The sequence below is a fragment of the Mirounga angustirostris genome, unplaced genomic scaffold (assembly GCF_029215605.1).
Source record: "Mirounga angustirostris isolate CCGP_5_RB_7025 unplaced genomic scaffold, mMirAng1.0.hap1 SCAF_5, whole genome shotgun sequence".
In the NCBI taxonomy this organism is placed as follows: domain Eukaryota; kingdom Metazoa; phylum Chordata; class Mammalia; order Carnivora; family Phocidae; genus Mirounga; species Mirounga angustirostris.
This window is the reverse complement of record NW_026991713.1, coordinates 62768317-62794747: the sequence shown is the minus strand read 5'-3', so window position 1 is coordinate 62794747 and position 26431 is coordinate 62768317. Positions and strand designations below refer to the sequence as shown.

At 36.0% G+C, this 26431-nt stretch overlaps 1 protein-coding gene across 8 annotated transcripts in view; it reads left to right on the top strand.

The window, feature by feature from the left end:
- LARP4 (La ribonucleoprotein 4) overlaps positions 1-26431 on the top strand; it is a 203806-nt gene that overhangs the window by 134055 nt on the left and 43320 nt on the right. For 3 of the 8 annotated variants that reach the window (XM_045873463.3, XM_064591253.1, XM_045873458.3), the window contains exons 2-4: positions 22017-22164; positions 22744-22896; positions 25370-25445. In XM_045873463.3, the coding sequence (XP_045729419.1) occupies positions 22767-22896; positions 25370-25445 (206 nt within the window). In that variant the 5' untranslated portion in view covers positions 22017-22164; positions 22744-22766. Of the gene's footprint in view, positions 1-7415; positions 7517-8827; positions 8877-20338; positions 20438-22016; positions 22165-22743; positions 22897-25369; positions 25446-26431 lie in introns of those variants that run through there. The other 5 variants (XM_064591254.1, XM_045873462.3, XM_064591252.1 and 2 more) reach the window with 5 other exon arrangements.

The following is a 26431-nucleotide window of genomic DNA, read 5'->3' as shown; positions in this document are numbered from 1 at the left end:
ATATTCCGGCATAAAATAAATACATGCTTTAATTTTTTTTTTAATCTAACCGACAATGTGTAGCTGATAAATTTGAGATCTTTAAATTGGGTTTTAAAGAGACCCAGCTACCTTAGAGTATGTCCGACATTGGTAATAAACATTCATTGGAACACTGCCAAGTGAATCTTGAAAAGATTTGAGATTACTGACCCCATTCTGTTTACCGTTTTTTATCCTCATTGTGGGTTTTTTTCGGCAGGATAAGAAATCAGATATGATTTTAAACAGTGCCAGTTTGTATTAGGAACGTTATGCCATGCAAATGCTTCAGATTTTAAGTGTGATGTGTTTTGCTGGGCAAGAGAATGCGAAGTTTTATTCATATTAACATGAATTCCAAAATATACTTTTGAGTTCCAAATTGATTCGTTTGGCTTTGTTAAAATATGAACTTTAATAATCGCTCCATTTATTGAGTGTTTAAGCTAGATCCTCTCTTGTGTCTAAAACAACATTGCAGTGTTTTACAGATGAGAAACACTGAGGTGGAGAGGTTAACTTAGAAGTAAAGTAGTGGAATTGGTATTTAGATATAGGTCATTCTAGTGCCAAATCATGGCTTTTATTAAACTGTTAATTAATATTTCCACTAATCATTTTCTTTGTGAACCAGTATGTGGTTTTTAACTTTTCTCCTATAATGACTGAAAATTAACAATGTCACTAAACATTTGGGGCTGAATATATGGTATTAAAATCAGTAAAAAAAAAAAAAAAAAAAAGGTAACACACTGGTTATGTGGCATTTTTTTAAATTTTTTTTTTTTAAAGATTTTATTTATTTATTTGATAGAGAGAGACACAGTGAGAGCAGGATCACAAGCAGGGGGAGAGGGAGAGGGAGAAACAGGCTTCCCGCGGAACAGGGAGCCTGATGCGGGGCTCGATTCCGGGACCCTGGGATCATGACCTGAGCCGAAGGCAGACGCTTAACGACTGAGCCACCCAGGCGCCCCTATGTGGCATTTTGTTAGCTAATGTTTGATTCTTAGAACTATAGGAATAACCTATAGGATTTATTTTATTTTATTGTTTTAAGATTTTATTCATTTGACAGAGACACCGCAAGAGAGGGAACACAAGCAGGGGGAGTGGGAGAGGGAGAAGCAGGCTTCCCGCAGAGAGGAGAGCCCGATATGGGACTCGATCCCAGGACCCTGGGACCATGACCTGAGCTGAAGGCAGACGCTTAACAACTGAGCCACCCAGGCGCCTCTAACCTATAGGATTTAGAAATTATTCTAAATGAGTGAACCAGAGCTCATGGTTTGATGCCTGAGGTCATTCAGGTGCAAATAATATGGGGACTAAAGTCTGAAGTCTGGCGTGTAGAACACAAGTCTCTGGCTCCAGAACTTATTTTTGCACTTTCCCTTAATCTAAGAATTCTTAATCTGGGTCTCTGGTTAGAATTGACGAAGTCTGTGAACTTCAATGAGGGGAAGAAAAATTGCCTCTTTATTCTGACTAGCTTCTAATTAAAATCTAGAATTGAAGAGAATTGAAAATTCTTTTTTTTTTTAAAGATTATTTATTTATTTATTTATTTGAGAGAGAGAATGAGATAGAGCATGAGAGGGGGGAGGGTCAGAGGGAGAAGCAGACTCCCTGCCGAGCAGGGAGCCCAATGCGGGACTCGATCCTGGGACTCCAGGATCATGACCTGAGCCGAAGACAGTCGCTCAACCAACTGAGCCACCCAGGCGCCCGAGAATTGAAAATTCTTGAAATTGCAATGGATTCAACAAGAGAAATATTTTCATATATTACAGTTTTTGCAGGTATCTTGAAATACTGTTAATGTTCATTACACCTTGTTATATGTTTAAAAATCTTGTTATTTAATGCATTAGAAAAGCACATTTATTACTAAAGTAGAAATTTAAAAATATTCTGATAACTATAATTGGTTTATTTTGTGATCCTGTGCATTTCAAAATTTAAAAACATTCTGAGGGGCGCCTGGGTGGCTCAGTCGTTAAGCCGCCTAAGACCTTTGGCTCAGGTCATGATCTCAGGGTCCTGGGATCGAGCCCCACCTCGGGCTCCCTGCTCAGCGGGAAACCTGCTTCTCCCTCTCCCACTTCCCCTTCTTGTGTTCCCTCTCTCGCTGTCTCTCTCTCTCTGTCAAATAAATTTAAAAATCTAAATAAAAAATAAACATTCTGAGAAGAGATCTATAGATTAATTAGACTGCTAAAGCGGTCCATGGCACAAGAGAGGTTAAGAACCACTTTGCTGTAAACCAAGTTGCTTGTGGATTATCTTTGGTAGGGCTTCTCTAATATGGAATCTGGGCCCTTTGCAGTTGTGTTCAAAATCTTTTACCTGTGTGCATTTTTCTGGAAAGACCCCAGCTTCTAGTTTATAACTGGAATCAATGGGATAGATAATAGTAATGATAATGGCACTATAATAATAGTGATATACACATATATTGTACTTAACTGTGCATGAGGCCTGTTAAGTGTTTTTGCGTGTGAACATACATACGCATCTACTCAATCCTACCTACGAGGATTTTAGAGATAAACTACGCCACAGAATTTAAGAAAGTTGCCCAAAATTACACAGCTAGTGAATATTGAAGCTGGAATTAGAACTCTGCTATCTAGCTATACTGCAATAGAAATCTACAGGCAGACAGGGAATCCTGTTTTAAGTAATACTTAGAGGTAACTTTTTTAACTTAGTCTTGCTGACAAAGGGCTATATTGATTTTAGTAGTTTATTGGGTTTTTTTCTCACTCTGTTCTGAAGGAGACATATACAGTGTCTGGCTCTCTGAGAAGAGGTAAAAATGTTTGGATAATTCACAGAATTTTCAGAGATGTACCGACATAAATTCCCTTAAAACACATTCTGTAAGTTCAAAACAGCATCATGCTTCCTTCTATCAAATTACTTAAATGACAGGTTACACTTTTTTTTTAATGATTTTTATGGTTGCTAACGTTTTTGTTTTTCAGATCATTTTCCCCCCCTCTAATATTTTTAGCAGTTACGTCTGCTTTAGTTGTTTGGCCATGTTTTAATTGGGTTTCTGTCTCAATTTGAGTTTTTCCCTGAAAATGAATACTTATAACCACTTATTTAGGTAATAATGACTTTTGTGCACTCTAGGATGCTTTAATAACTCTTAGATAACTTTTAAAATTCTTCTTAATTATTTAAAATACAGATAACATAAAATTTAATGATCTTAAACATTTTTAAGTGTATAGTTCAGGGTTATTAAGTACTTTTACATTGTTGTGCAACATCACCACTATCCACATCCAGAACTCTTCATCTTGCAAAACTGAAACTGTGTGCATTAAACAATAACTGCCCATTCCCTTCTTCCCCCAGCTCTTACATAATTTTTAAAATAATTTATTTGACTTCTAAAGTTTTCTGCTTTTTTAGGTAATATTTTAAATTTTAGATTAACCTTAGAATCTGAAATCATTTATATTATAGTAATCATAACATTGTGCCTTTCACCCCAAATACAGTACTGGTTTTTCCCATTTAAATTATTTATTTGTAAGGTGCCCGGCTAGCTCAGTCGGTAGAGCATGAGACTCTTAAATAATTTATTTATAAAATGTTAATAGATGTCACTGAGTGAAAATGATTTTTTAAAAAAATGACTTAGAGAGGGTGCCTGGGGGTTCAGATGGTTAAGCGTCTGCCTTCGGCTCAGGTCATGATCCCAGGGTCCTGGGATCGAGTCCCACATCGGGCTCCCTGCTCCTTGGGAGCCTGCTTCTCCCTCTGCCTCTCTCTCTCTCTGTCTCTCATGAATAAATAAAAATAAAAAAATAAAAATAAAAAAAAAATGACTTAGAGGGACGCCTGCTCATTCGGTTAAGCAGCTGCCTTCGGCCTGGGTCATGATCCCAAGGTCCTGGGATGTAGTCCCACATCGGGCTCCTTGCTCAGTAGGGAGCCTGCTTCTCCTTCTCTCTCCCTCTGCTTGTGCTCTCTCTGTCAAATAAATAAAATCTTTAAAAAATAAATTAATTAAGAAAATAAAAAATGACTTAGAAGAAGAAAGTGCCTAAACAAATTGTGAAATGATTGCCAAGAGAAATTATAAATAAGTGAATAGCAGTTTCTGAACAATTTGATTTTGTAATATTTATTGGAGGTAGATGCAGAATTTAAAAATGAATAAAAATATTTTCAAGTAGAAATATTTTCAGATACAATGGACTGAGAATGAAGTAGGAATTATCTTTGAAGTGTGAAAAGTAGACTAAAATGCTTAGAAATGAACATAGAGATGTAAAAGTACCTTTTGGTGCTTCAAATTACAGTGAACTGGTTTACAGTTTTCTGAAAAACCAGAAGCCAGGAATATTGATATTCAACTATTTTGTATCAGTTTGGGTTTGTTTGGGCTATCAGGCATATCCGTATTACTTCCATATTACTTCCCAGGTAATGGAAATGATCCTTGGTAGTAGTCATGAACATTTCAAATCTGTAATTTTGATTTTCTACCTAGGAGCTTTTTTTTTTTTTTTTTTAAAGATTTTATTTATTTGGCAGAGAGAGACACAGCGAGAGAGGGAGCACAAGCAGGGGGAGTGGGAGAGGGAGAAGCAGGCTTCCCACTGAGCAGGGAGCCCGATGCGGGGCTCCATCCCAGGACCCTGAGATCATGACCCTGAGCCGAAGGCAGACGCTTAACGGCTGAGCCACCTGGGCGCCCCACTACCTAGGAGCTTAAGAAAAGATTTTGACCCTGTAGTTGAAAGGGGGTCTGAGTCTATATTGCAGAGGAGCGGAAAGCAGAGGAAGTTGAGAAACTAAGACAGCTATCATTGTGAAGTCATTAAAGATTTTTAACCTCTTTGAAGATCCTTAAGTGAAAATGGAAAATGACTCTTTAGCTCTGATGGTGTTCACAGCATTTTCTTTTATTGTTTCTATATTCTGTATTTTGCTTAAATTTTTTCTTTAATGTTTAGTTCTTGAGGCAGGTTTCCAGTCTTGAAAACATTATAAACTTTTGCATTATGCACTGTGATTTTCTGTAAGGACTTTGGAATCCTGGGTTCAAATGTTAGTTGTATGACCTTAGACAAGTGACCGCTTTTTGGAACCTCAAGTTCCTATCTGTAATTTGGGAATAATAATTTCTTCTGACAAAGTTAGTTTGTGTTCTTGATGTTTATGTATTAAGCCTTTTAACACAGTCTAGGGAAGAGCTTAAACGACAACTATCATTTGATCATCATGGCAACTCTGTTGTGGTGTAAATTGTCCAGTATATAAATAGTAGCCTTCCAAAATGACTGTAATTTGTGCCTGTTTTGTTGAACATTTTTGGAAAATTTATTAAAACTACATCATAATGGCACTGGTAATTGCAAAAACTACTGTGAGATAGCACTGATTTAAGAGATATATACCTTAAAAAAAGAAGAGAGAGAGATATGTATACCTTTTTGAGTTCTAATCTGAGCCTTGTTACTAATTTACCCTGATTCTGGGTAAGCCAAATGGGTTAATTACCTTATTTTAAATTTTTTATAGCTTAAGAGTATACTTTTTTTTTTTTTTAAGATTTTATTTATTTATTTGAGAGAGAGAATGAGAGACAGAGAGCATGAGAGGGAGGAGGGTCAGAGGGAGAAGCAGTCTCCCTGCCGAGCAGGGAGCCCAATGCGGGACTCGATCCCGGGACTCCAGGATCATGACCTGAGCCGAAGGCAGTCGCTTAACCAACTGAGCCACCCAGGCGCCCTAGAGTATACTTTTAATTGGGCAAATAAAACTTATAAAACAAGAAGGAAGATTTCAGTATGTTAAAATACAGACTCATTTATATGCAAGATTTAAAGGAATACAAATGATAAAATGCAAATAGATTTATATTTCCTCTTTTACGAAGAAAATTTTTTCTAATGTTCCCCTATAGGTAAATGTAAGAAAAAGAAACTTTTGAGTATCACTTACTAATGTGTCTTCTCTTGTCTGTTTCTTGGAATAGAGCCAAACTTTTGAGCCAAACTTTGGTTCAGAAAATATCTCTGTATTTATAAATGACTGACTCTAAACCAAAGACAGCGGAGTTCTCTTTCTTTCTTTTTCTTTTTTCAGAGGAGTACTTGAGATGAATATTGCTAGGGGTAGAATATGAAGTGTAGACTTAAAGCCAGACTCCAAGGATGAGGAGTTAAGTTTTGTTTGGTTTATGTATTATTGAGGGAAGAGAAAAGCATTTTGTGTGTCAAAACAGAAAGTCAGGAGTAATCCAGGGTTTGTGTTGTACATAGGTGGCCAGTACTTCATACCACTACATATTGCAAACTACGAAATAGGTTAATGTGATCATACATCCCATTTTGTCCCAGATAGTTATAGTGTACACCTATTTTCTGGAACAGATGTCCCATCTTGTTTCATGCTCAAAAATGTCCTGATTTGTATAACTTTCAATTTTTCAGAAGAGACTGTATGCTTATTGGCAGTATTTTTCCCCGTATCACTAACAGTGCACATAAGTTGGTGCTAAAATATTTGTTGTTGAATTAGCTATTAGAAATTAAATTTCTGGAATTTACAAACATTTGCAGTTAAGCAAGGTAAGAGAAATATAGGATTATTCTAGCCTTTTGAGTTAGGTAAAGGAAAAAAATGGGGCAGTGATTGAGTAATAATGATAAGATACATTTATATACAGGGTTGCACAAAAGAGTGGTTAAGAACTGGGGGCAGGCTCAGCCCCTTTCTATTTGTTATGACCTTGAGCAAGTTGTTTCAGCTCTGCTTCTCAGTTTTCTTATGTATAAATTGAGGATAATACTAATAACATATGAGGATAATATTAATTTGTCTTACATAAGATTGTTAAGAAGATAGTTAACAAAGTACTTCAAATAGTATCTGGTGCGTAATAAATACTACATGTGAGCTGCTGCTTTCATATACACTTAGGAAAGACAATCTCATCTTAGTTTTCTGGTCATTTTTATTTAAAAATAACAGTTTGCTGACTTGACTATACACATTTCTGAAAAGGATTATTTTCATATTTAATACCGATTTGAAGTTGGAATTTTTTTTAATTTCATTTGTATAGTTAGCTATTGGCTTTATCAGATGACAGTTTGGAGTAAAATGACTCAGTATGTTGAGGACTATTTAAATTACTTAAATGCTAAATACCAATAGAGTTCTTAATTTTAATAAGGGAGTTCATGAATCTCCTATAGAACTTTTTAGGGAGAAGTCTGTAGTTCTGATTATATTTTCAGAGTAATCCTTGATGCCCCCGCCCCCCCCGAAAAGCTAAGCCATTAATCTATGGAAGCCTGTTTTGTTTTGTTTTGTTTTTTGTTTTTAAACAGTCAATAGATGCCATCTAACTGAGGTGTGGTGGGAATTTGGGGATATAAGTCTTTCCTTCTGATACCAGAGGATCAGCAGTAATAGCTTTATTGATGAATAAACTTCAGATTTTCCTCCACAGTGGAGAGTAAGTGAATCCTGATTCTTGACTACTTGAAGAGTTTGGGGGAAATGACTTCGGGTGGTCCAGTTACCTTGCTATTCAGTGTGAGCCGTAGACCAGCAGCAAACTTAGTTACCCAGGGGCTTCTTAGAATACTCTTAGCCTCTGTCCCTGAACTGCTGAATCAGAATCTGCATTTTAGCAAGATCCCTAGATGATTCTTTTTTTTTTCTCCCTATGCACAGTAAAGTTTGAGAAACACTCATATAGCATTTGTTCATCCATTGATTCATTTAAAAAATGTTATTTGTTGGCCTCCTGTGTGCTAGTCACTGTTCAGGGTGCTTAGAGAGCAGTAAACCATACATAAGGTCATTGCCATTGTGGAGCTTGCTGACAAAATAATTCAGATAAAGATAAGTGCTTGTGATAGAGGGTAAATTTTATTGCATAAACTGCCATGAATATTATCTTTTTTATTTAATTGAAAATTAGCTATGGCCCTAGGATAGAAAAGTACCTTGGCCCTGAGATAGAAATCAGGGCAGAGCTGAATTGACCTGCTCTGAGGACCCTAGTTATCTGGTGGCATACCCAGTTTTTTCTGGATTATTAACCACTCTAGGCAGAACTGAGTCAGGGACCATTTGGCTTGGTGAGGAGATTTATAATATTCCTTAAATGGTATGTAACTGGTTATCTTTTTTTTTTTTTTTTTAATAACTGGTTGTCTTAAAACTTTAAGGTAACTGTAGTGTAGTGGTTAAGAACCACTGTAAAATTGTATTGGCAGACTCCCAACTGCCTAGATTCAAATTCTGCCTCTGCCTTATTAGCTTTGCAATATTGGGCACATTACCTTTGGGTAAAGTAACTTTTTAAAAATTTTTTTAAGATTTTATTTTTAAGTAATCTCTACACCCATTGTGGGGCTGGAACTCAACAATCCCAAGATCAAGAGTCACACGCTCCACCAGTAACATTTTTCTTATCTGCAAAATGTGGATGATAGTAGTATTTAACTGAAGTTGTTATGAAGGTGAATTAAGTGTTCCATAAATGTTAGTTGTTATTCTTCCCTGTCAGAATGGGTGAAAAATTCCCAGTTTAATTTTCATTTTTGTTTTCATGGAATACCCCTAAGCATCTTCTAGTAGAATCCTGAAGTTTTATCCTAGATGAAATGACAGGTGTTTGTTTTGTGTCTTTCTTTTTTTTTATAAGTACTTGTGATTTGGTGTTCCTCTCAGTATTGGAGATGTAAAAATTAAACCTGGATGATTGATTTGCCATGAGGCAAATAACTTTAATTAATTTATACACTTTGTTTTTCAGCATTTGTAGGGTTAAGTGGCTTGGGATTTCTGTTTCTGATAGTAAATAGGTAAGTAAAACAAATGGTTAGATATGACCAAAGAGATAGTTTCACCATATTCATGATGACTTTTTCCTGACTTGGTTCTTTTACCTTAAAACTGTTGTCTTTTGTGACCAGAGGGTATCGTTTTGCCAGGAACTTGATATCTCTCTTTTTTCCTTTCATATATCACTCCCCACATAGGAACTGGCATAAAATGGACCAATAATGAAGACTGCTTTTGGCTTATTTGGTGATGACATATATTGCTTAGATACAGAGGTGGTGATTGATCTGTTTTATGGACTGACAATTTGGATATTTTTGTGGTGGTTTTGGCAGCTGGTTTCAGAGTGCACTTGGACAGTTTACATCCTTTAACAGGTGTTTTATGTAACTGTGTAGCCTCAGGGGCTTACTTCTAATTCTGTGGAAGAGATAAGGATTTTGATGGAATTCATTATTAAATCCTAAACAAAATTAATCGAACATGGTTATTGAGAATTTAAATGAGAAAAATAAGCCTTTGTTGTAGTTAAACTGTCTTGTCAGATTCATTATTGTGTCATTTTAAAGACTATCATAGAAAAACACAACTTTTTTGTTGGATGTTTTTGTTTCCAATTTTTCTTTATGTGGAGTAATTTGATACAGGACACTCTTGTAGAAAGCTTTTAGGTTAAATTTTACTGCAGTAGGTCAAAGAGTGAACATTTTAAAAGTTTTTCATACCAACATGTCTATTGACAGATTGCTTTCAGAAGTGTTTAGGACAGTATTGTTGCCCAGTTTACTGCATCTTTGTCATCATCCGGCATTCTAATTTATAAAAGTTCACCATATAGGTTAAAATGAAATAATTGATTTATTTTGCATTTCTTCAGTGACTAAGGTGATTGAACGTTCTTCCATGTTTATTAATTGTGAATTGGATTTTTGTTTGTGCTTTTCTTATCTTCTTTGAAGGCAAGTCTTATATCACTTGCCTAGAATGATTTTCCCAGTTGATGTGTCTCTTAATTTGGATCTTAAATGTTTCATTATATATTTACTGATTGTGAAAGCAATTGATGTTAATTATATGAAAATACAGAAAAGTACAAAAATGAAAATAAAAAATGCTACTGCTCAGAGATAACCAGTTATAACACTGATTTTGTCTCTCCAGTCTTTTCTGCACTTGTGCGTTATTTCACAAAATTCAAAATTTCTGTATAAGGTAGCAGCTTGCCTTTTTTCCAAGTTTCCATGAATGCTTTCAATGCTTCTACAATATTTTCCCCCATTTATAAAAATTTTATTTTGAAATAATTACAGATTCACAAGTTGCCCAAAAAACACAGGGTGGTGTCATGTACTTTTATGCCCAGTTTCCCCCAGTAGTAACATCTTGCCATAACTATAGTATGTTGTATAAAACTAGCAGATTGATATTGGTACAATCCACAGAACTTACTCAGATTTCACCAGTTTTATATACAATCTGATTTTAAGGCTCTGAGATAATCTTTATATGGCTGGACTATAGTTACTGAACAAATCCTCTGTGGTTGGTGCCTTAGTCCACACAGACTGGGTAGCTTGTAAACTCAGAAATTTAATTCTGGGAAGTCCAGGATCATGGAGTCAGCAGATTTGGTACTTGGTAAGGGCTTTCTGGCTCATAGTGCCTTTTTGCCAGTGTCTTCACATGGTGGAAAGGGCTAGGGTCTGGGATCTCTTTTAGAAGAGCACTGATCTGGGGTTCCTGGGTGGCTCCGATGCTTAAGCGTCTGCCTTTGGCTTGCGTCATGATCCCAGGGCCCTGGGATCGAGCCCCACGTCAGGCTCCTGGCTCAACAGGGAGCCTGCTTCTCCGTCTGCCTCTTCCCCTGCTCGTGCTCTCTCTCTCTATCTCTGTGTCTTGAATGAATAAATAAAATCTTAAAAAAAAAAAAAAAAGCACTGATCCATTCATGAGGGCTTTGGTCTTCTGACTTAGCACTTCCCCAAAGCCCCACCTTCCAAATCCATCACATTGGGCATTCGGATTTCAACATATGAATTTGGGGGGTACACAGACATTTAGACTGTAGATAGCAGTTAGATGTTCCTAATTTTTCACTGTTACGAAATCAGTGTGGTGAACATCCTTGTACTTACATAGTTTTCCATATCTCTTTCTTTTGAGTAGATCTCACAGGGACATTTCTAGATAAAGAATGTTTATTTTTTCTGTATTGAAGTATTATTAACATACAGTGTTCTTTTAGTTTCAGGTGTATGATATGATTTAGCGATTCTAACATTACTTAGTACTTATCACATTAAATGTACTCTTAGTCCCCTTTATTTCACCTGTCCTCCCACCTTCCTCCCCTCTGGTAACTACTAGTTCTCTGTATTTAAGAGTCTGTTCTTTTGTCTGTTTGTTTGATTGTTTTGTTTCTTCAGTTCCACGTATAAGTGAAATTATACGGTATTCGTCTTTCTCTCTCTGGCTTATTTTATTTCACTTAGCAACTCTCTAGGTCCATCCATGTTGTCACAGAAAGAAATATTCTTTTTTATGGCCGAGTAATATTCCGTTGTGTATATATATCACATCTTCTTTATACATTCATTTATGGATAGACACTTGGGTTGCTTCCATATCTTGGCTATTGCAAGTAATGCTGCAATAAACATAGGAGTACATCTTTCAAATTCGTGTTTTTTCTTTGGGTAGATTCCCAGTAGTGGAATTACTGGATCATATGGTAATTCTATTTTTTATTATTTATTTTTTTAAGAGTTTATTTATTTGAGAGAGAGAGCACACGCGCGAGCATGTGTGCACAGGCTGGGGGAGGGGCAGAGCCAGAAGCAGACTCCCTGCTGAGATGCGCGGTAATCCCAGGGAACAGGACCTGAGCCAAAGGTAGACACTTGACTGAGCCACCCAGGCATTCCTGGTAATTCTGATTTTAAAAGAATGCATCTTTTTAAGGCTATTGATAAACATTGTTAACTCTTAGAAAAAATTATATGAATTACAGCAATGAACTGATAGTTTTCTTTTATACTTGTCAAAATGACACTTGTCAAAATGACATTAAGTAGTTCAGTAGGTAAAAATGATATTTGGTAGTTAACTATTCCTGCTTGTTCTTTGTACATTTTCCCTCTTTGGTAAATATCTTAGTAATTTATAGCTCTGTTGTTAATAAGATTGGTGTTGTAACCTTTCAGACTTTTTCTGTTTTTACATACTTATATGTATATCTGTACAGTGATTTTATGTTTGTTAACATAAATGATAAAGTGCTTGTTTTGCAACTTGATTTTTTTCAGTTAGTAAATATAGGCCTATCCTTTTTTTTCCCTTTTATAGTATTCCCGTTACAAAGTATACTACATTTTATTTAACCATTTACCTATAGATAGAAATTTCTATTTGTTTTTAGCCTTTCACTTAAGGAATATATACATCCTTATATGTGTGTTTTTGTGTACATTAATGGCTTTTAAAGTGTATGCTCTTAACTAGTCTGGTGAAAAATACAAATATTCCCAGGAGTACTGCTTGTCTATATGCTATAGACTTTACACTTTGATTATTCTTGGTACCATTAGCAAGGGACACATCAGATTTATGGATAGTATGCTGCTGAAAGGTATCTAATTAATTATCTTGATTTATTATTAAATGCTTAATGAAATAGTGTATCCCCTTTTCCTTGGGCAAGCTTGGTATTCTTGGAGTAAGAGATATCAATGGGCTGCGTCAAAGGGGAACATCCATTAGCAATACTTGGGAGCACTGATCCTGACTTCAGACAGTGCAGGAAGGCATCAGGCTGTCACAGATTTTCTGTATCTTTACTTCAGTGGTAGAGGCAGTGGTAATTTGGGGGCTCTGTCTTACTCCTGGCTGACCCCCCAAGTTTGCAGAAATGGGCTCTGGTCCTTCAGTTATTGAGTTGATTTTTTTCTATCCTCACATGCTTAGGGTATGGACTTCGCATGGGCAAACCATTAGTGCCTCAGAAGGTAGGAAGCTCAGGCATTCCAGGAGGTGGGTGGAAAAGCACATAACAGCCATTGTGCCAACACAGTCCTGCCAAGCACTTAGTTCTCAGTAAAAGAAGGACAAGCTTTCTTTCTCAATATCACAAATTAATTTTGCTGTGTGGTAGGATAACACCTGAGCTTACCAGGAATTTCTTGGCACTGTCTGAGCAACAGCCCCTTCACTCCTGACTCTGGCCCCTGATCTCAGTCTCTTCTTGCCCCTGAAGTGGGATGGGCTCTTTCCCATCACCACCTGCACTGAAACGCATTTGGTTTTTATATTCTCTACTCTGTTTAAAATCTAACCTGATTCTTTGGAGCATATTTCTTTGAATTGCATTAAACACATAGGGACATCACTCTTTATATCTTTAGCTATATGGAGATTATAATAATTTGTTTGGCTAAATTGGGAAGCCTACCAGAGGTTGAGCTTTGAGTAATTATGTGTGATCTCCAAAGGAGTAACTGATTTCTGATACAAAATATAGCAACATCTAAAATCACTTATAAGACTGTCATTTTTTATTCCTTGATTTTTTCAGTTTCTGCTCTCACCTAGGAACGAGGAGTTTGAATATTTTTAAACACTTCTGATTGTAAAAATGTAATGAAACATTGAAACTTCATGGTCACAAATTCTGTTCTCATTATTTAATCTAAATATAGAGAACAAAAAAATAAATATAGAGAAGAAACTGATAAGTTAACAAAGATGGGGGTGGGGGAGGTTGGGTGAAATAGGTGATGGAGATACTTATGATGAGCACTGAGAATATAGGATTATTGAATCACTATATTGTACACCTGAAACTAATACAACACTGTATGTTAACTAAACTGGAATGAAAATAAAAATTCAGGCGCCTGGGTGGCTCAGTTGGTTAAGTGGCTGACTCTTGGTTTCACCTCAGGTCATGATCTCGGTCATGAGATTGAGCCCTGTGTTGGGCTCACACTCAGCATGGATTGTGCTCAAGATTCTCCACCTGCCCCCACTCGTGTACACTTCGCTTGCACAGGCTCTCTCTCTCTGTCTCTCTCAAATAAAATCTTTAAAAAATAATAAAATTTTAAAATTAAAAAAAAAAAAGAAATAGCGCATCCCATCAGTAAAAGGTAAATTTTTCATAGTAATCCCACAATATTTGGGTAATTATTTATAAATTAAGTCTATATGACATAATACATTTTGTATCTTAAATATTAACCTTAATCTCTTACAGTAATATTTGTCATATTTGGAGCCCCCAATTTTTGAGTAGCTTTCTATATTTGCAGAAATGCCCATATTGTGAGACAGGCCTCTCCAGTGTATGTACTAGTCAAAACTCAAATTCCCAGATGCTCTTGTATCTAGATGGATGCATCTTAAATAACATTAAGAGCCACTAAGTCAGACACACCCACAGATGACTTTTGCTTGAAAATACACAATGTAAGGAAATGAGGGTTCTATTCATAACTTTTGATTTTGCAGGAAGGAGTGGCAGCTTTAAGTGGAGGTTTCAAGGTTAAGTTCCTAATGAGGAAGTGGTTTTGATCCTTGCAGTGGTAATGGATTTGAATTTTGGCATTAAGCACTTGGTGGTGGCAGGGATAGTGATTTCCTCATTAAGCCACTTCATTATTTTGAGTGATGTTATCTTTGTACCCATTTTCAGCCCTTTCAGTGACATAGTGGCAGTGACACTATCCTTTAATAAATTACCTTTCTGTTAATTTACCTAGAGTGGATTCTAAATATTGACTGCTAAAAATCCTTGGTAAGATACTTTTCGTACAGCAGGCATTGTTCACGTGTCTGCATAGTGGCAAATGTAAAGATGAGTTGCTTTCTAAAATTGCAACTTCAAATTTTTTAAATAATACCTTGGTACCTGGGGTGGGAGGGTGGCTACCTGGTACTATAAGAAAACTAGTTGGTTTCCTCCCTGAGCTAATTAATTATGGTATAACATGGTATTGTGAATTAATATCTCTAAACTAAGATACTGCTGTGATTATTCAAATGCCACTACTTTCAGAGATGCTTTTGCTCCTCTGCATGGTTTGGCATTCTGTTACTGATTTTGATATTATTATAAAAGCCTTAGCAGTTCTGAAACCAAAAACCAGGAAGCACTTCAACATTAGACTTCCATTTTAAACTCAGTCCACATGGAAAAAAAAGATTGTATCAACTGTCATCTTGTAGCACCTCTGAAGAGTAAGTAAAGTGCTAAAAATTCTTTTTTTGCACATAATGCCTGTGCTATTTCATTCAAGTAGACAGTTGATCTACTCTCAGCCTGGTTTGTATTAATAGCTGAAATAGAATAGGAAGACCTAGTTTCTGCCTTCCTTGAGCCCACTGCCTAGCTTTAGAGCACATATTTAAATAAACTATTACAGTGTTTAGTAAAATAGAGGTATGTACAAATAATAAGAGAGAGAGAGGAAGTAATGACCAAAATAAATAACGTTAGGTGCCCAAGGTATGTAAAAACTATAAGGAATTTTGGTAGAGTAGGCATTATGTCTTTAAAAATGAAGAGACTGGGGCCAGTAATTGCATAATTATTGAGTGGCAGAATAAAGTTAGTTTGTTGTCGTTGTTGTTATACTATACTTGTCTTTCAGTTGTTGGAATTACTCTAAATTTAGCTTCATTGAGACAATTAATACTTCTTTTTTTAGGAAATATTATGAATTAAATGATCTGGAAAACAACTGAAAATGTCGGTTAAAATATTTTTAAAAGTTTTTTTTTTTTTAAGCAGAGCTTTAAGCTGTTAAGAAAGCAAATGAAATCTTCAGACCAAAATTAATAAAAAAAAATTACTCATCCAAGAGGTAAGCAGGTCATAAATGCAGGGGCTACTCTTAATGTATCTGTTGGTTCTTAGTGGCCCAGAGCTTTGGTTTTAATGGGCAATGCTTAGAGACAGGACACAAGGTAAACTAGGGGGAAAAAAGCAAACTTTCCCAGAGAAAAGGCAACTTGTCAGTTTCGCTTTGGGTCTGGATTGGTGAGGCAGAGATCTTCCCTAATAATTCTAACCACAGATGCTCTTTTTGCCAAAGTAGAGTGAAAATTCACACTATGTGTTATTACAAAAAACAAAACAAAACCAAAAATGTTGAAAATTAAAGGAATATCAGATGGGTAGTTTTAGTATACAGTCATCTAGCAGAGGGAAAACAAATCCTCTCCTAAAGAGCTTATTTTAAGTATAGTCTTCAGAATTCCCACAAATAAAGTTCCAAGGAAAACGGGCTTACAATATAAAATCATAAAGCAGGTAAGTCATCATGAGCATGGTTTAGCAGAAACAACAGATCACAAAAGCAAACCCTCAAAGATTGCAGATATTGTAATTATCAAATACAGACTATAAAATAAGAATATTTAATATGCTTGAAGGAAGTTACTGAAAAGATGATCAAGAAACAAAACAGGGGTGCCTGGGTGGCTCAGTAGGTTAAGTATCTGACTCTTGATTTCAGCTCAGGTCATGATCTCAGGGTCATGAGATCCAGCTCCACATCAGACTCCATGCTGGGTGTGGAGACTGCTTAAGATTCTCTCTCCCTCTCTTAAAAAAAAAAAGTAAAGGAAAGAAACAAAGCATTGGTCGGATAGACTTGATAAAAGAACCAAAAAGAATTTTAAGAAATGAAAATTATTTAAAAAGAACTTAGAAACTTAGTGGACAAACTAAATTCATCTTAGAAACAGATGAAGAGAGAATTGATAAACTGGAAGAAAGAACTTAAGAAATCGCTTGGGATGTAATTTCCTAGACAAAGAAATGGAAAACAGGAGAGATTAATACAAAGAGAGGTGGAACATAGTTTGAGAAGGTATGAATGTTTTATTGGTATTCCAGAAGGAAACCATAGAGCTAGTTAGTTGATGAAAAGGCAGAGTTTGAAGAGCTTAATGACTGAGAATTTTACAGAATTGATGCATCAGATTTCAGATCTCAGTGAATCCCAAGTGGATTAAAGAAGAATTTCACACTTAAACTGGTGATTGTAAAACTGCAAATCACCATTGACAAAATTTAAGGAAAGAGATTAAGAATGACCGCTAGAGTGATCAGCAACTTCTATACAAAACAGAAGGCAGTGGTGATATCTTTAATATGCTGAAAGGGAATATGTGCCTCATAATTCTTTATACAAAAAAAAAAAGTCTTTATACAGCAGAGGTAGAAGGTAAAAACAAAGGCATTTTCAGAGAAGCCACAACTTAAGAACTGACTAAAAAAAATGTGAATGATGTCCTTGCGGAAGAAGGGACATGATTCCAGAAGAAAGGTGTGAAATGTGAGAAAGAATGATGTTCAAAGAAAATCATCAACATTTTTGTAAATTTAATAAAATATTGAGTGGTATAAAACTAAAACAGTATATATTATATACAGGCACAAAATACATAAAATAATCTTTGATGTTAATGTACTACACAGTGTAACATTCATGCTATCATTCGAAAAAAAGGTTTTTTAAGTTTTATATTTTTTATGACTCAGGATTTAAGGTAATATTTCAATAGAATGCTTTATTAGAGGAAAAAAATCCCTGATCTGAGTATTGCAGCAGATCATGTTCCCCTCTAGCCCATATCCATGCTTATGTATTTTTTTGCAATTGTAATAATCTGTGAGCTGTAATCATTTGTGGTTAATACTAACTTCATACTTAATCTCTGTCTTTAGTTGGATATATTATTTCACATATAGGATAATCTGGAAAAGGGAGATAGTAATATAAGTACTAATTCCCAACCCACAGATTTGCTTAACATATTTGCTTTTGTTACTGTGGTGGTTATGGTTTTTTTCACTTCATTTTGTGAAAGCATTTTCCATTTTGATGTTTTCATATTTTATCAACCCTACCATGCACGTTGTTGCACATTGTAATTTCTCTGGAAACTGGGATACATCTTACAATATTTGATGTTATAGTTTAATAAACAGCAATTTTTTCTTTGATATAGTAGTACCCCTTTAGATTTTATAAAATATGGTGATGTATCTTTATAATTTTGAATGGCTATGTCATACTTTACCTAGTGAATGTGTCATGATTTCCCTTATTCCTTGTTTGTTTGGGTTATTTCCATTTGTTGGCTCTTACAAATAATGCTGGTATGTGAGAATATGAGGCGCACCATTTTATACAGTCTCTGTTAAAGAATGAGTTTGCAGGCTTGCCTGGGTGGTTTAGTCAGTTAAGCATCTACCTTGAGCTCAGCTCATGATCCTGGGGTCCTGGGATCAAACCCCACATCGGGCTCCCTGCTCAGTGGGGTGCCTGCTTCTCCATCTACTCCTCCCCCCTACCCCTGCTTGTGCTCTCTCTCTCAAATAATCTTCTTAAAACAATGAGTTTGCAAATTTTATGCTGATGTGTGGGCATTATTTTTAAGTGCTTTGCTAATCTAATAATTGTTAAGTGGTACTTTATTTTCCTACTTATGTGCATATATGTATATTTTTTCTAGAATTTTATTTTCCTAGTCTTTATGTTTTGGGTTTTTTTTGTTGCAGTTTTATGTTATTCTGTAGTCATCAGTTTATCCTTTGTGATTAGTACCTGTTTCTTCAAAGCCAGCTTTCTATGACATAATAGTTTACATTTAACTTTTAATTTCATCTTGCAATTATTTTGATATAATGCATTAGTGTTTGTGTTAGTATTCTTTTGAGAGTGAGACAGTTAGTTGATTACCTTCTGTTGAAAACCAACGTGTAAAAGGATTTTGGAGTATTATACTGAGTATTAATTGCTTTTCCATTATTAATATAATTTAGTTCTTGGGGCACCTGGGTGGCTCAATCGGTTAAGCATCTGCCTTCTGCTCAGGTCATGATCTTGGGGTCCTGGGATCGAGCCTTGTGTCAGGCTCCCTGGTCAGCGGGGAGGCTGCTTTTCCCTCTCCCTCCCCCCCGCTCATGGTCACTTGCACGCGCATGCGCACTCTCATGAATCTTTAAAAAAAACTTTTGGGCGCCTGGGTGGCTCAGACAGTTAAGCGTCTGCCTTGGGCTCAAGTCATGATCCCGGGGTCGAGCCCTACATAGGGCTCCCTGCTGAGCGGGGAGCCTTATTCTCCCTCTCCCTCTGCCTGTCGCTCGCCCTGCTTGTACTCTCTCCCTGTCTAATAAAAAAATAAAAAATCTTTAAAAAAAATAAAAATTAAAAAAAAATTTTTTTTGTTCTTACCACAGTTTATAGTTGTGAAAAATCGAGAGATATGAGTTAGGTTTTCCCACAATCATACAATTGTTAATGTCAGGGGCACCAGGGTGGCTCAGTCAGTTACACGTCTGCCTTCAGCTCAGGTCATGATCCCAGGGTCCTGGGATCAAACCCCGTATCGGGCTGCCTGCTTCTCCCTCTGCCTATGCTGTTCCCTGTGCTTGTGCTCTCTCATTCTCTCTCTCTCTCTCTGTCAAATAAATAAATAAAATATTTTTTAAAAATTGTTAATGTCAGAGCTGGGTTTTGAATTCAGGTATGATTGTAGAGCCTTAACCATTGTATGTTTAGGTAATAATTATTAACTACCTTGAAATAATCCTCTTTTGCTTTATTAAAGCCACATGCTACTCTGCATAACAATTCTATAAATGAGGGGTTATTTCTAGTATTTGCCTCATTTGCTTTATCTTTTTCATGTACAAATCTTATTAAATGAATTTTTTAAATTCTTTCATTGAATTTATCAAGACTCAGAAATTTGATTTCTCTTTCTGAAAGCTGTAGTCTTTGTTAATTGCCATTTCCTTGGGTAGAGACATAACTGGTATTCTCAGAATTGAGGAAAATGATGGAGGGTAAGTTTGTAAATACATTTTATTCTATTAAAGTGCTTAATATACAATTAAATGCTGTTCACTAACAGGAAGGCTAGGCTATCACAAGCTCTTCACAGTTCTTTCCTGCCATTAAGCTATATACTTAAATTACTAAATCAAAATCAGCTTAGCTCCAGAGGGAAAGTTCTGGGAGGGTATTGCCGTAGTAAAGGCAGAAAGGGGGTATATTATCTGTAGAGAATTTTTAAAACAATAATGAAATTGACTAAAAGGGCTATGCTTGTTATTATCCTATAACTGACCATTCTAAACAGTGTCAGCAATAAAATACTACCCACTGCCACCACCATTTTAAGGCTCACCTCTTGCTCCCAAGAGGTGAATGAACCTTGACATGGAAAGGGACACTCTGGGGGCGCCTGGGTGGTTCATTCGTTAAGCGTCTGCCTTTGGCTCAGGTCATGATCCCAGGGTCCTGGGATTGATCCTCAGATCGGGCTCCCTGCTCAGCGGGAAGCCTGCTTCTCCTTCTCCCTCTCACACTCTCCCTGCTTGTGTTGCCTCTCTCGCTGTCTCTGTCTGTCAAATAAATAAATAAAATCTTTAAAAAAAAAAAGGAAAAGGACACTGTGTTTGAGCTTTCTCCTTTTTCCCAGATTATGTTTCAGTTGATAAAAGGAAGCAATCAAAAAATATATGTCAAGCTGTAACAAGGAAACAATGTTTCATTGGTTCATACATGTAAGTCATGTTGGTTTTATTGCACAGTATGGAAACTCAAAACTCATGTAAAATAATGGTTTATTAGATTAAAAGATTGCAGGGGAATTTCGTGGACATAATTAATTGCAGAAGTACAGTCAGGCCTCTCAAAAACTGTCTTCTCAGCAATTCTATCTGGGAGCTCTGCAGTTCTGCCTACCCAGAGTCCTGCTTTGGTTGCCATGTTTAGTGTTGGTGATACCTTAAAGGCTTTTTTTTTTTTTTTTTTAACCACCCCATGAGCCCTCCAGGTAGACAGAATTTCTGACAAATTTAAATGATAAATTCATTGTGTGTCAGTTATTTTTCATGAAAGCTGAATTCCCAGTATCTGCAGGTCATAAACTTGAATAATTACTTCTTTGCCCTTTGAATCAACCTTCTGGTGCCTGCCATCCAGGGGAGAGGCCTAAGGCTGAGAGGACAGTTAAAAGTAATTTTCTAGACACAGTGTAAACTTTTTGAAAGGTCATTAATGTACTTGAGAAGGATCAAGTCCTGTTGTTTGGTTGAATGAGGTAAAAGTGTATTTGTGCATCCTGCTTTCTTCCCCTCCTTTTACTTTTTGAATACTCTTCTCCACTCCCCACACCCATGATCCGTTCCTGCTTTTCACCTCTACATGTCTGTGATTAAATGATGTATGCAGAAGATTAGTTTAAATGTCAGTTAGTTATGTTTTGGACATTAAGAATATACACTTTCAGGACAAATGGAAAAGTACAATCTAATTTAATGCAGATTGCTGTTTTGTTGGGTTTTTTTTTTAAGATTGTATTTTTTTTTTTAAAGATTTTATTTATTTATTTGAGAGAGAGAGAATGAGAGACAGCATGAGAGGGAGGAGAGTCAGAGGGAGAAGCAGACTCCCTGCCGAGCAGGGAGCCCGATGAGGGACTCAATCCTGGGACTCCAGGATCATGACCTGAGCCGAAGGCAGTCGCTTAACCAACTGAGCCTCCCAGGAGCCCTAAGATTGTATTTTTAAGTAATCTATACACCTAACATGAGGCTTGAATTCATGACCCCAAGATCAAGAGTTGCATGCTCTATCTACCAACTGAGTCAGCAAGACACCCCAGATTGCTGTTTTTGACTTGGGAAAAATTTCCAGTGATAGAATCATTCAGACTCAAAGGTCTGTCACAGCATAGATGGCAATAAAAATTACATTCCCTGGAAAATCATTCCAGATAATTTGCTGTAAATACACAAAAAAATAATGCCAAAGATCAGTGAATAGTTTGAATACATTTTATGACATTTGCAAGTATATTAGGGTAAAGCAGCATTTCTGTGTTAATCGTTTATAGAGATATGTTTCTTATTGTATAGGTAGCTAAATTTTATACATCTACATTTCAAGTCTATCTCCTTAAAAAGATTTATTTTCAAGATGAGCCCAAAACTTTAAAATATTATTTAATATTTGTTATTAAATTACTTAATATTATTGGGGTTTTCTTCATGTTTAAGTAAAATAAAAGTCTGTTATCTAAATTTGTAATTTTAATGCACTGACTTTTAAAATTTACAAATAGATCATTTGATTATTTAGCAGGTAACATCTAAAGGAACTGGTTTAAATCCTAATGCCAAAGTATGGCAAGAAATTCCTCCTGGAAATACTGAAGCCACTCAAGTAACTCATGGAACTGAAAGCTCTTGGCATGAAACAGCAGCCACATCAGGGTCTCATCCTGAGGGTATGTCCTAAATACTTCATCAGTACAAATCATATTTTGGTTAAACATATGGCCAAATTAGCTTATAGAACTTTGGGGTATATCTTTTGATTATTTGATTAAATATATTTATAAATGTTTAACATGTAGTTTGTACACAGTTCTTTTAGTATGAATGGATGGTCACTAATTTCAAATAGTAGCTGTATCTTTGGGTCTAGCATCATTGGCAGTGCTGTTTACTCACTGTTTGACTTTGGGTTAGTGACCTAACTTCTCTGTGCTTGTTTCTTTCATCTGTAAAACAATAATAATTACTTTTGGCATAGGATTTTCTGAGAATCAAGTGAATAAAGAAGCTGCACATAGGTAGTACATAGATAGTGCTATATGAATTTAAACTATTGATAATCATTTTAGCTTGTCCATAATGGTAAACTTACCTTCCTCAGGAAGAGAACTCTTATTACAACCATGTGGACATTATCCCAACTGGTAGAATTCCTTAAAATCTTATTATAGAAGACCTAGTGCCCAGAGTTCCTAAAGATAGGATTTAAAGAATTCCCGTTTACTTTCAGTATGTTTTCTTTAATACAGGTAATACAGAGCTTTCAGATGATATGTGTAAGGAATATGAAGTAATGTATTCATCTTGTGAAACCACCAGAAATACTATAGGCATTGAAGAATCAACCGATGGAATGATTTTAGGGCCAGAAGATCTGAGTTACCACATATATGATGTTTCTGGTAAACTTTATGCTTTTATTGGTAAAACGAGCATATTGTACACTAATGTTTTTCCCCTTACGTTCTATCATTGTTCTAATAAAACTTTGGCATTGATCAATCTGTTGTCTTATTTGAAAAGAACTGTATGTTAATGAAATGCTACATAATTTTTATAAATACTGTTTTCAAGTGGACAAACATGAAACTTGTGATTTAAAAGAATGTTTAAAGATCCTTTTAAAAGAGAGTATGAAATTAAATATAAAAAGAAAAAATAGTCAATATAGTTAAAAGAGACCTAAATTACAATTTTTCAGAGTGCCCAAGTTTCTTGGTCTTTTAGTTGGGATCAATGCAAGTTCTGTCAATTTCCCATTATTTTTGATAGTGTGAAATGCATTTATAAATGTGAAGTTGCAGGGATTAATTTTGAGAAAATGGCTGTATTAAAAACATGGTTCTACTACAGTTCAACTTGTGAAATTTTTTTTTCACATTTATTTCATTAGCATGGGTTAGTAGTTGGCTTGAATTTAAAATGGATGAGATTTAAAAGAAACTAAAAATGGACCAAAGACCCCAACTACCTAACTTAACTTTTCTGATTTAAAGCATGTCTTTGGAAAATAAATGTAATAGGGTATACTCTTTTCTGTTGCTGCTTAGTTCTGTTCTGTGACTTTCAGTCAAGATACATAAACCTTTGTCCTCAGTTTCCTTATTTATTATAAATATTTGGACTAGATTTCTATGTTTTGTCAGCTTGTAAGTTGATTTCTGAAGTGGCATGGGTGATATTTCCATATAATAATTTAAGGTGCCAGGTTCTTCTCCCTACTATGGTCATAATATACCTAACCACTGGGTACTTTATTTTTTATTTTATTTTATTTTTTATTTATTCATTTGAGACAGAGAGATAGAGAGCATGAGCAGGGGGAGGCGCAGAGGGAGAGGGAGAAACAGGCTCTCTGCTGAGCAGGGAGCCTGATGTGGGACTTGATCCCAGGACCCTGGGATGATGACCTGAGCTGAAGGCAGAGGCTTAACCCTCTGAGCCACCCAGGCGCCCCACCACTGGGTACTTTAAACATAGAGTTGGTTTTAGTAATGTAGCAACCAGTTGGTATTTTAATAAGTTTCCTGTAATGACATTGAAAAGTTAAATGAAGTTATTGCTCATTTTTAGGTAGCACATTTGGGTGGTTGGATTTTGTATTAGAACGATTGCATATACATAGAAATAGAATGCTTCTTATATTCATTTTTAATGAAGTTAATATTTACTATCACTTTGAATCTTGAGTACTAAGACAAGGTAGTGTTAAAATCATGCACAAAATTTATTTATCTTTATATGCATTCTATTGTTTGTATTTAAAGGAAATTAGCCTACGTAATCACTAATGCTTTTTTTAAGAAGAGGACAAATTTCATGCTTTGAGTCTATAATGTTTTGTGTAAGATTCTAATAAAAGAGTGATGGTTTTCCAGGCTTGAGTTCCAAAAAAAAAGTCTTGTGTTCTGGGTTTAAATGATTGAAGGCATAGAAGGTTGTTAAGAGTTGATTTGATCCTTTGGATGTTTGAGTGTTTTAAATATTCCTAGGAAGGTAAAGAGCTCTATAATCAAGGAATGAAAAGAAAACAGTATTAAGAGATAACAGTTGAAGAAGTATGACTAACATCAGATTTAGTACCAGTTATAAAGATATATATAATCCCAATTTGTTTAGCTAGTTCGTTCAAATTTAGATTACTATTACTTTTGTTCTTTGAGCTTTCATTAAAGGAATAAGTAGTTATCACAATTTTTTTTTTAAGATTTTATTTATTTATTTGACAGAGACACAGCGAGAGAGGGAACACAAGCAGGGGGAGTGGGAGAGGAAGAAGCAGGCTTCCCGCTGAGCAGGGAGCCCGACGCGGGGCTTGATCCCAGAACCCTGGGATCATGACCTGAGCCGAAGGCAGACACTTAATGACTGAGCCACCCAGGCGCCCCAGTAGTTATCACAATTTTAAAGATTTTAGGGTAGTGTTTTACGTAGGGTAGCCAAGTACCTTTAGTATTAATGGTGCTTTGTTCATTACTTGATAAAATAATTTCAAACTGGGCGCCTGGGTGGCTCAGATGGTTAAGTGTCTGCCTTCGGCTCAGGTCATGATCCCAGGGTCCTGGGATTGAGTCCTGCATTGGGCTCCCTGCTCAGTGGGGAGCCTGCTTCTCCCTCTGCCTCTCTCTGTCTGTCTCTTATGAATAAATAAATCTTTAAAAAAAATAATTTTAAACGGTCTGAACTCTATCTAAAGAAAGAATAGATAGGTTGAAATTAGACTTTGTTAGAATTCAGTTGAACTTAAAAATAATAGTTTTGTTGTGAATTTTAATTTGTGCATACTTTGTGATGTATTTTGAGTACAACTTTATGCAGTGTTTACTACCTATGGTAATTTGGTATTAACTTTTTTCCTCTGTTTTCTACCTTCAGGGGAAGGTAATTCAGCAATTTCTACAGAAGACCTAAAAGAATGTCTGAAGAAACAATTGGAATTCTGTTTCTCCCGGTATGTTATTCATATTTCTTTTATTGAGATTTCTCATTTTTTGAATTGTTTGGTTAATAGATGTGAAATACCTGTGAAATAGAGTGGAAGAATGGTGGTTTTAATTTCCTTCAGTGAACTAAATTTAAAGATGTAGTCTCTAATTGGATATGCAAAGGATCTAGTCTTAGTAGAAAAGATAATGAAATACTGGATTGGATTACTTTTGGATTGGGTATTGGATACTTTTCCTAGAAACATACTCAGGTTTACGGTTCTCAAAACAGTGGTTATCTCTTAATATATCTTTTTAGTAGCTAGCTTGTGTAACCTTTGATCATGGAGTTATGATGGGCATAGAATTTATGTTACTAGTGTCTTCTATTAAATAAGGAGTTCTTTCAGGCAAACGTTTCAAGATGTCTTTTTTTTTTTTTTTTAAGGTTTTATTTATTTGTCAGAGAGAGCACGTGCACAAGCAGGGGGAGTGGCAGGCAGAGGGAGAAGCGGATTCCGGATTCCCCGCTGAGCAGGGAGCCTGATGTGGGACTCAATCCCAGGACCCTGGGATCATGACCTGAGCTGAAGGCAGATGCTTAACTGACTGAGCCACCCAGGCGTCCCCTTTTTTTTTTTTTTTTTTTAAGATTTTATTTATTTATTTTAGGGAGAGTGCGTGCATGGGGCAAGGGGAGGGACAGAGGCGGAGGGAGGAAATCTCAAGCCAACTCTGTGCTGAGCACAAGCCTGACATGGGCCTCAATCTCCCGACTCTGAGATTATGACCTGAGCTAAAACCAGGAGTCAGACACTTAACCAGCTGAGCCACCCAGGCACCCCTCCAGATGTCTTATTTACAGATAACAATTATGTAGTTATAGTTTAGATGTCATAAAACTTCAGTATTGTAAAACTGCCCCTTCCAAAATAAAGAGAAGTTTGGATATGCATGCAAAGGTAATGCCTTCTATTTTTCTTATACGTGGTGAGAGGTAGGACCGGTAAAC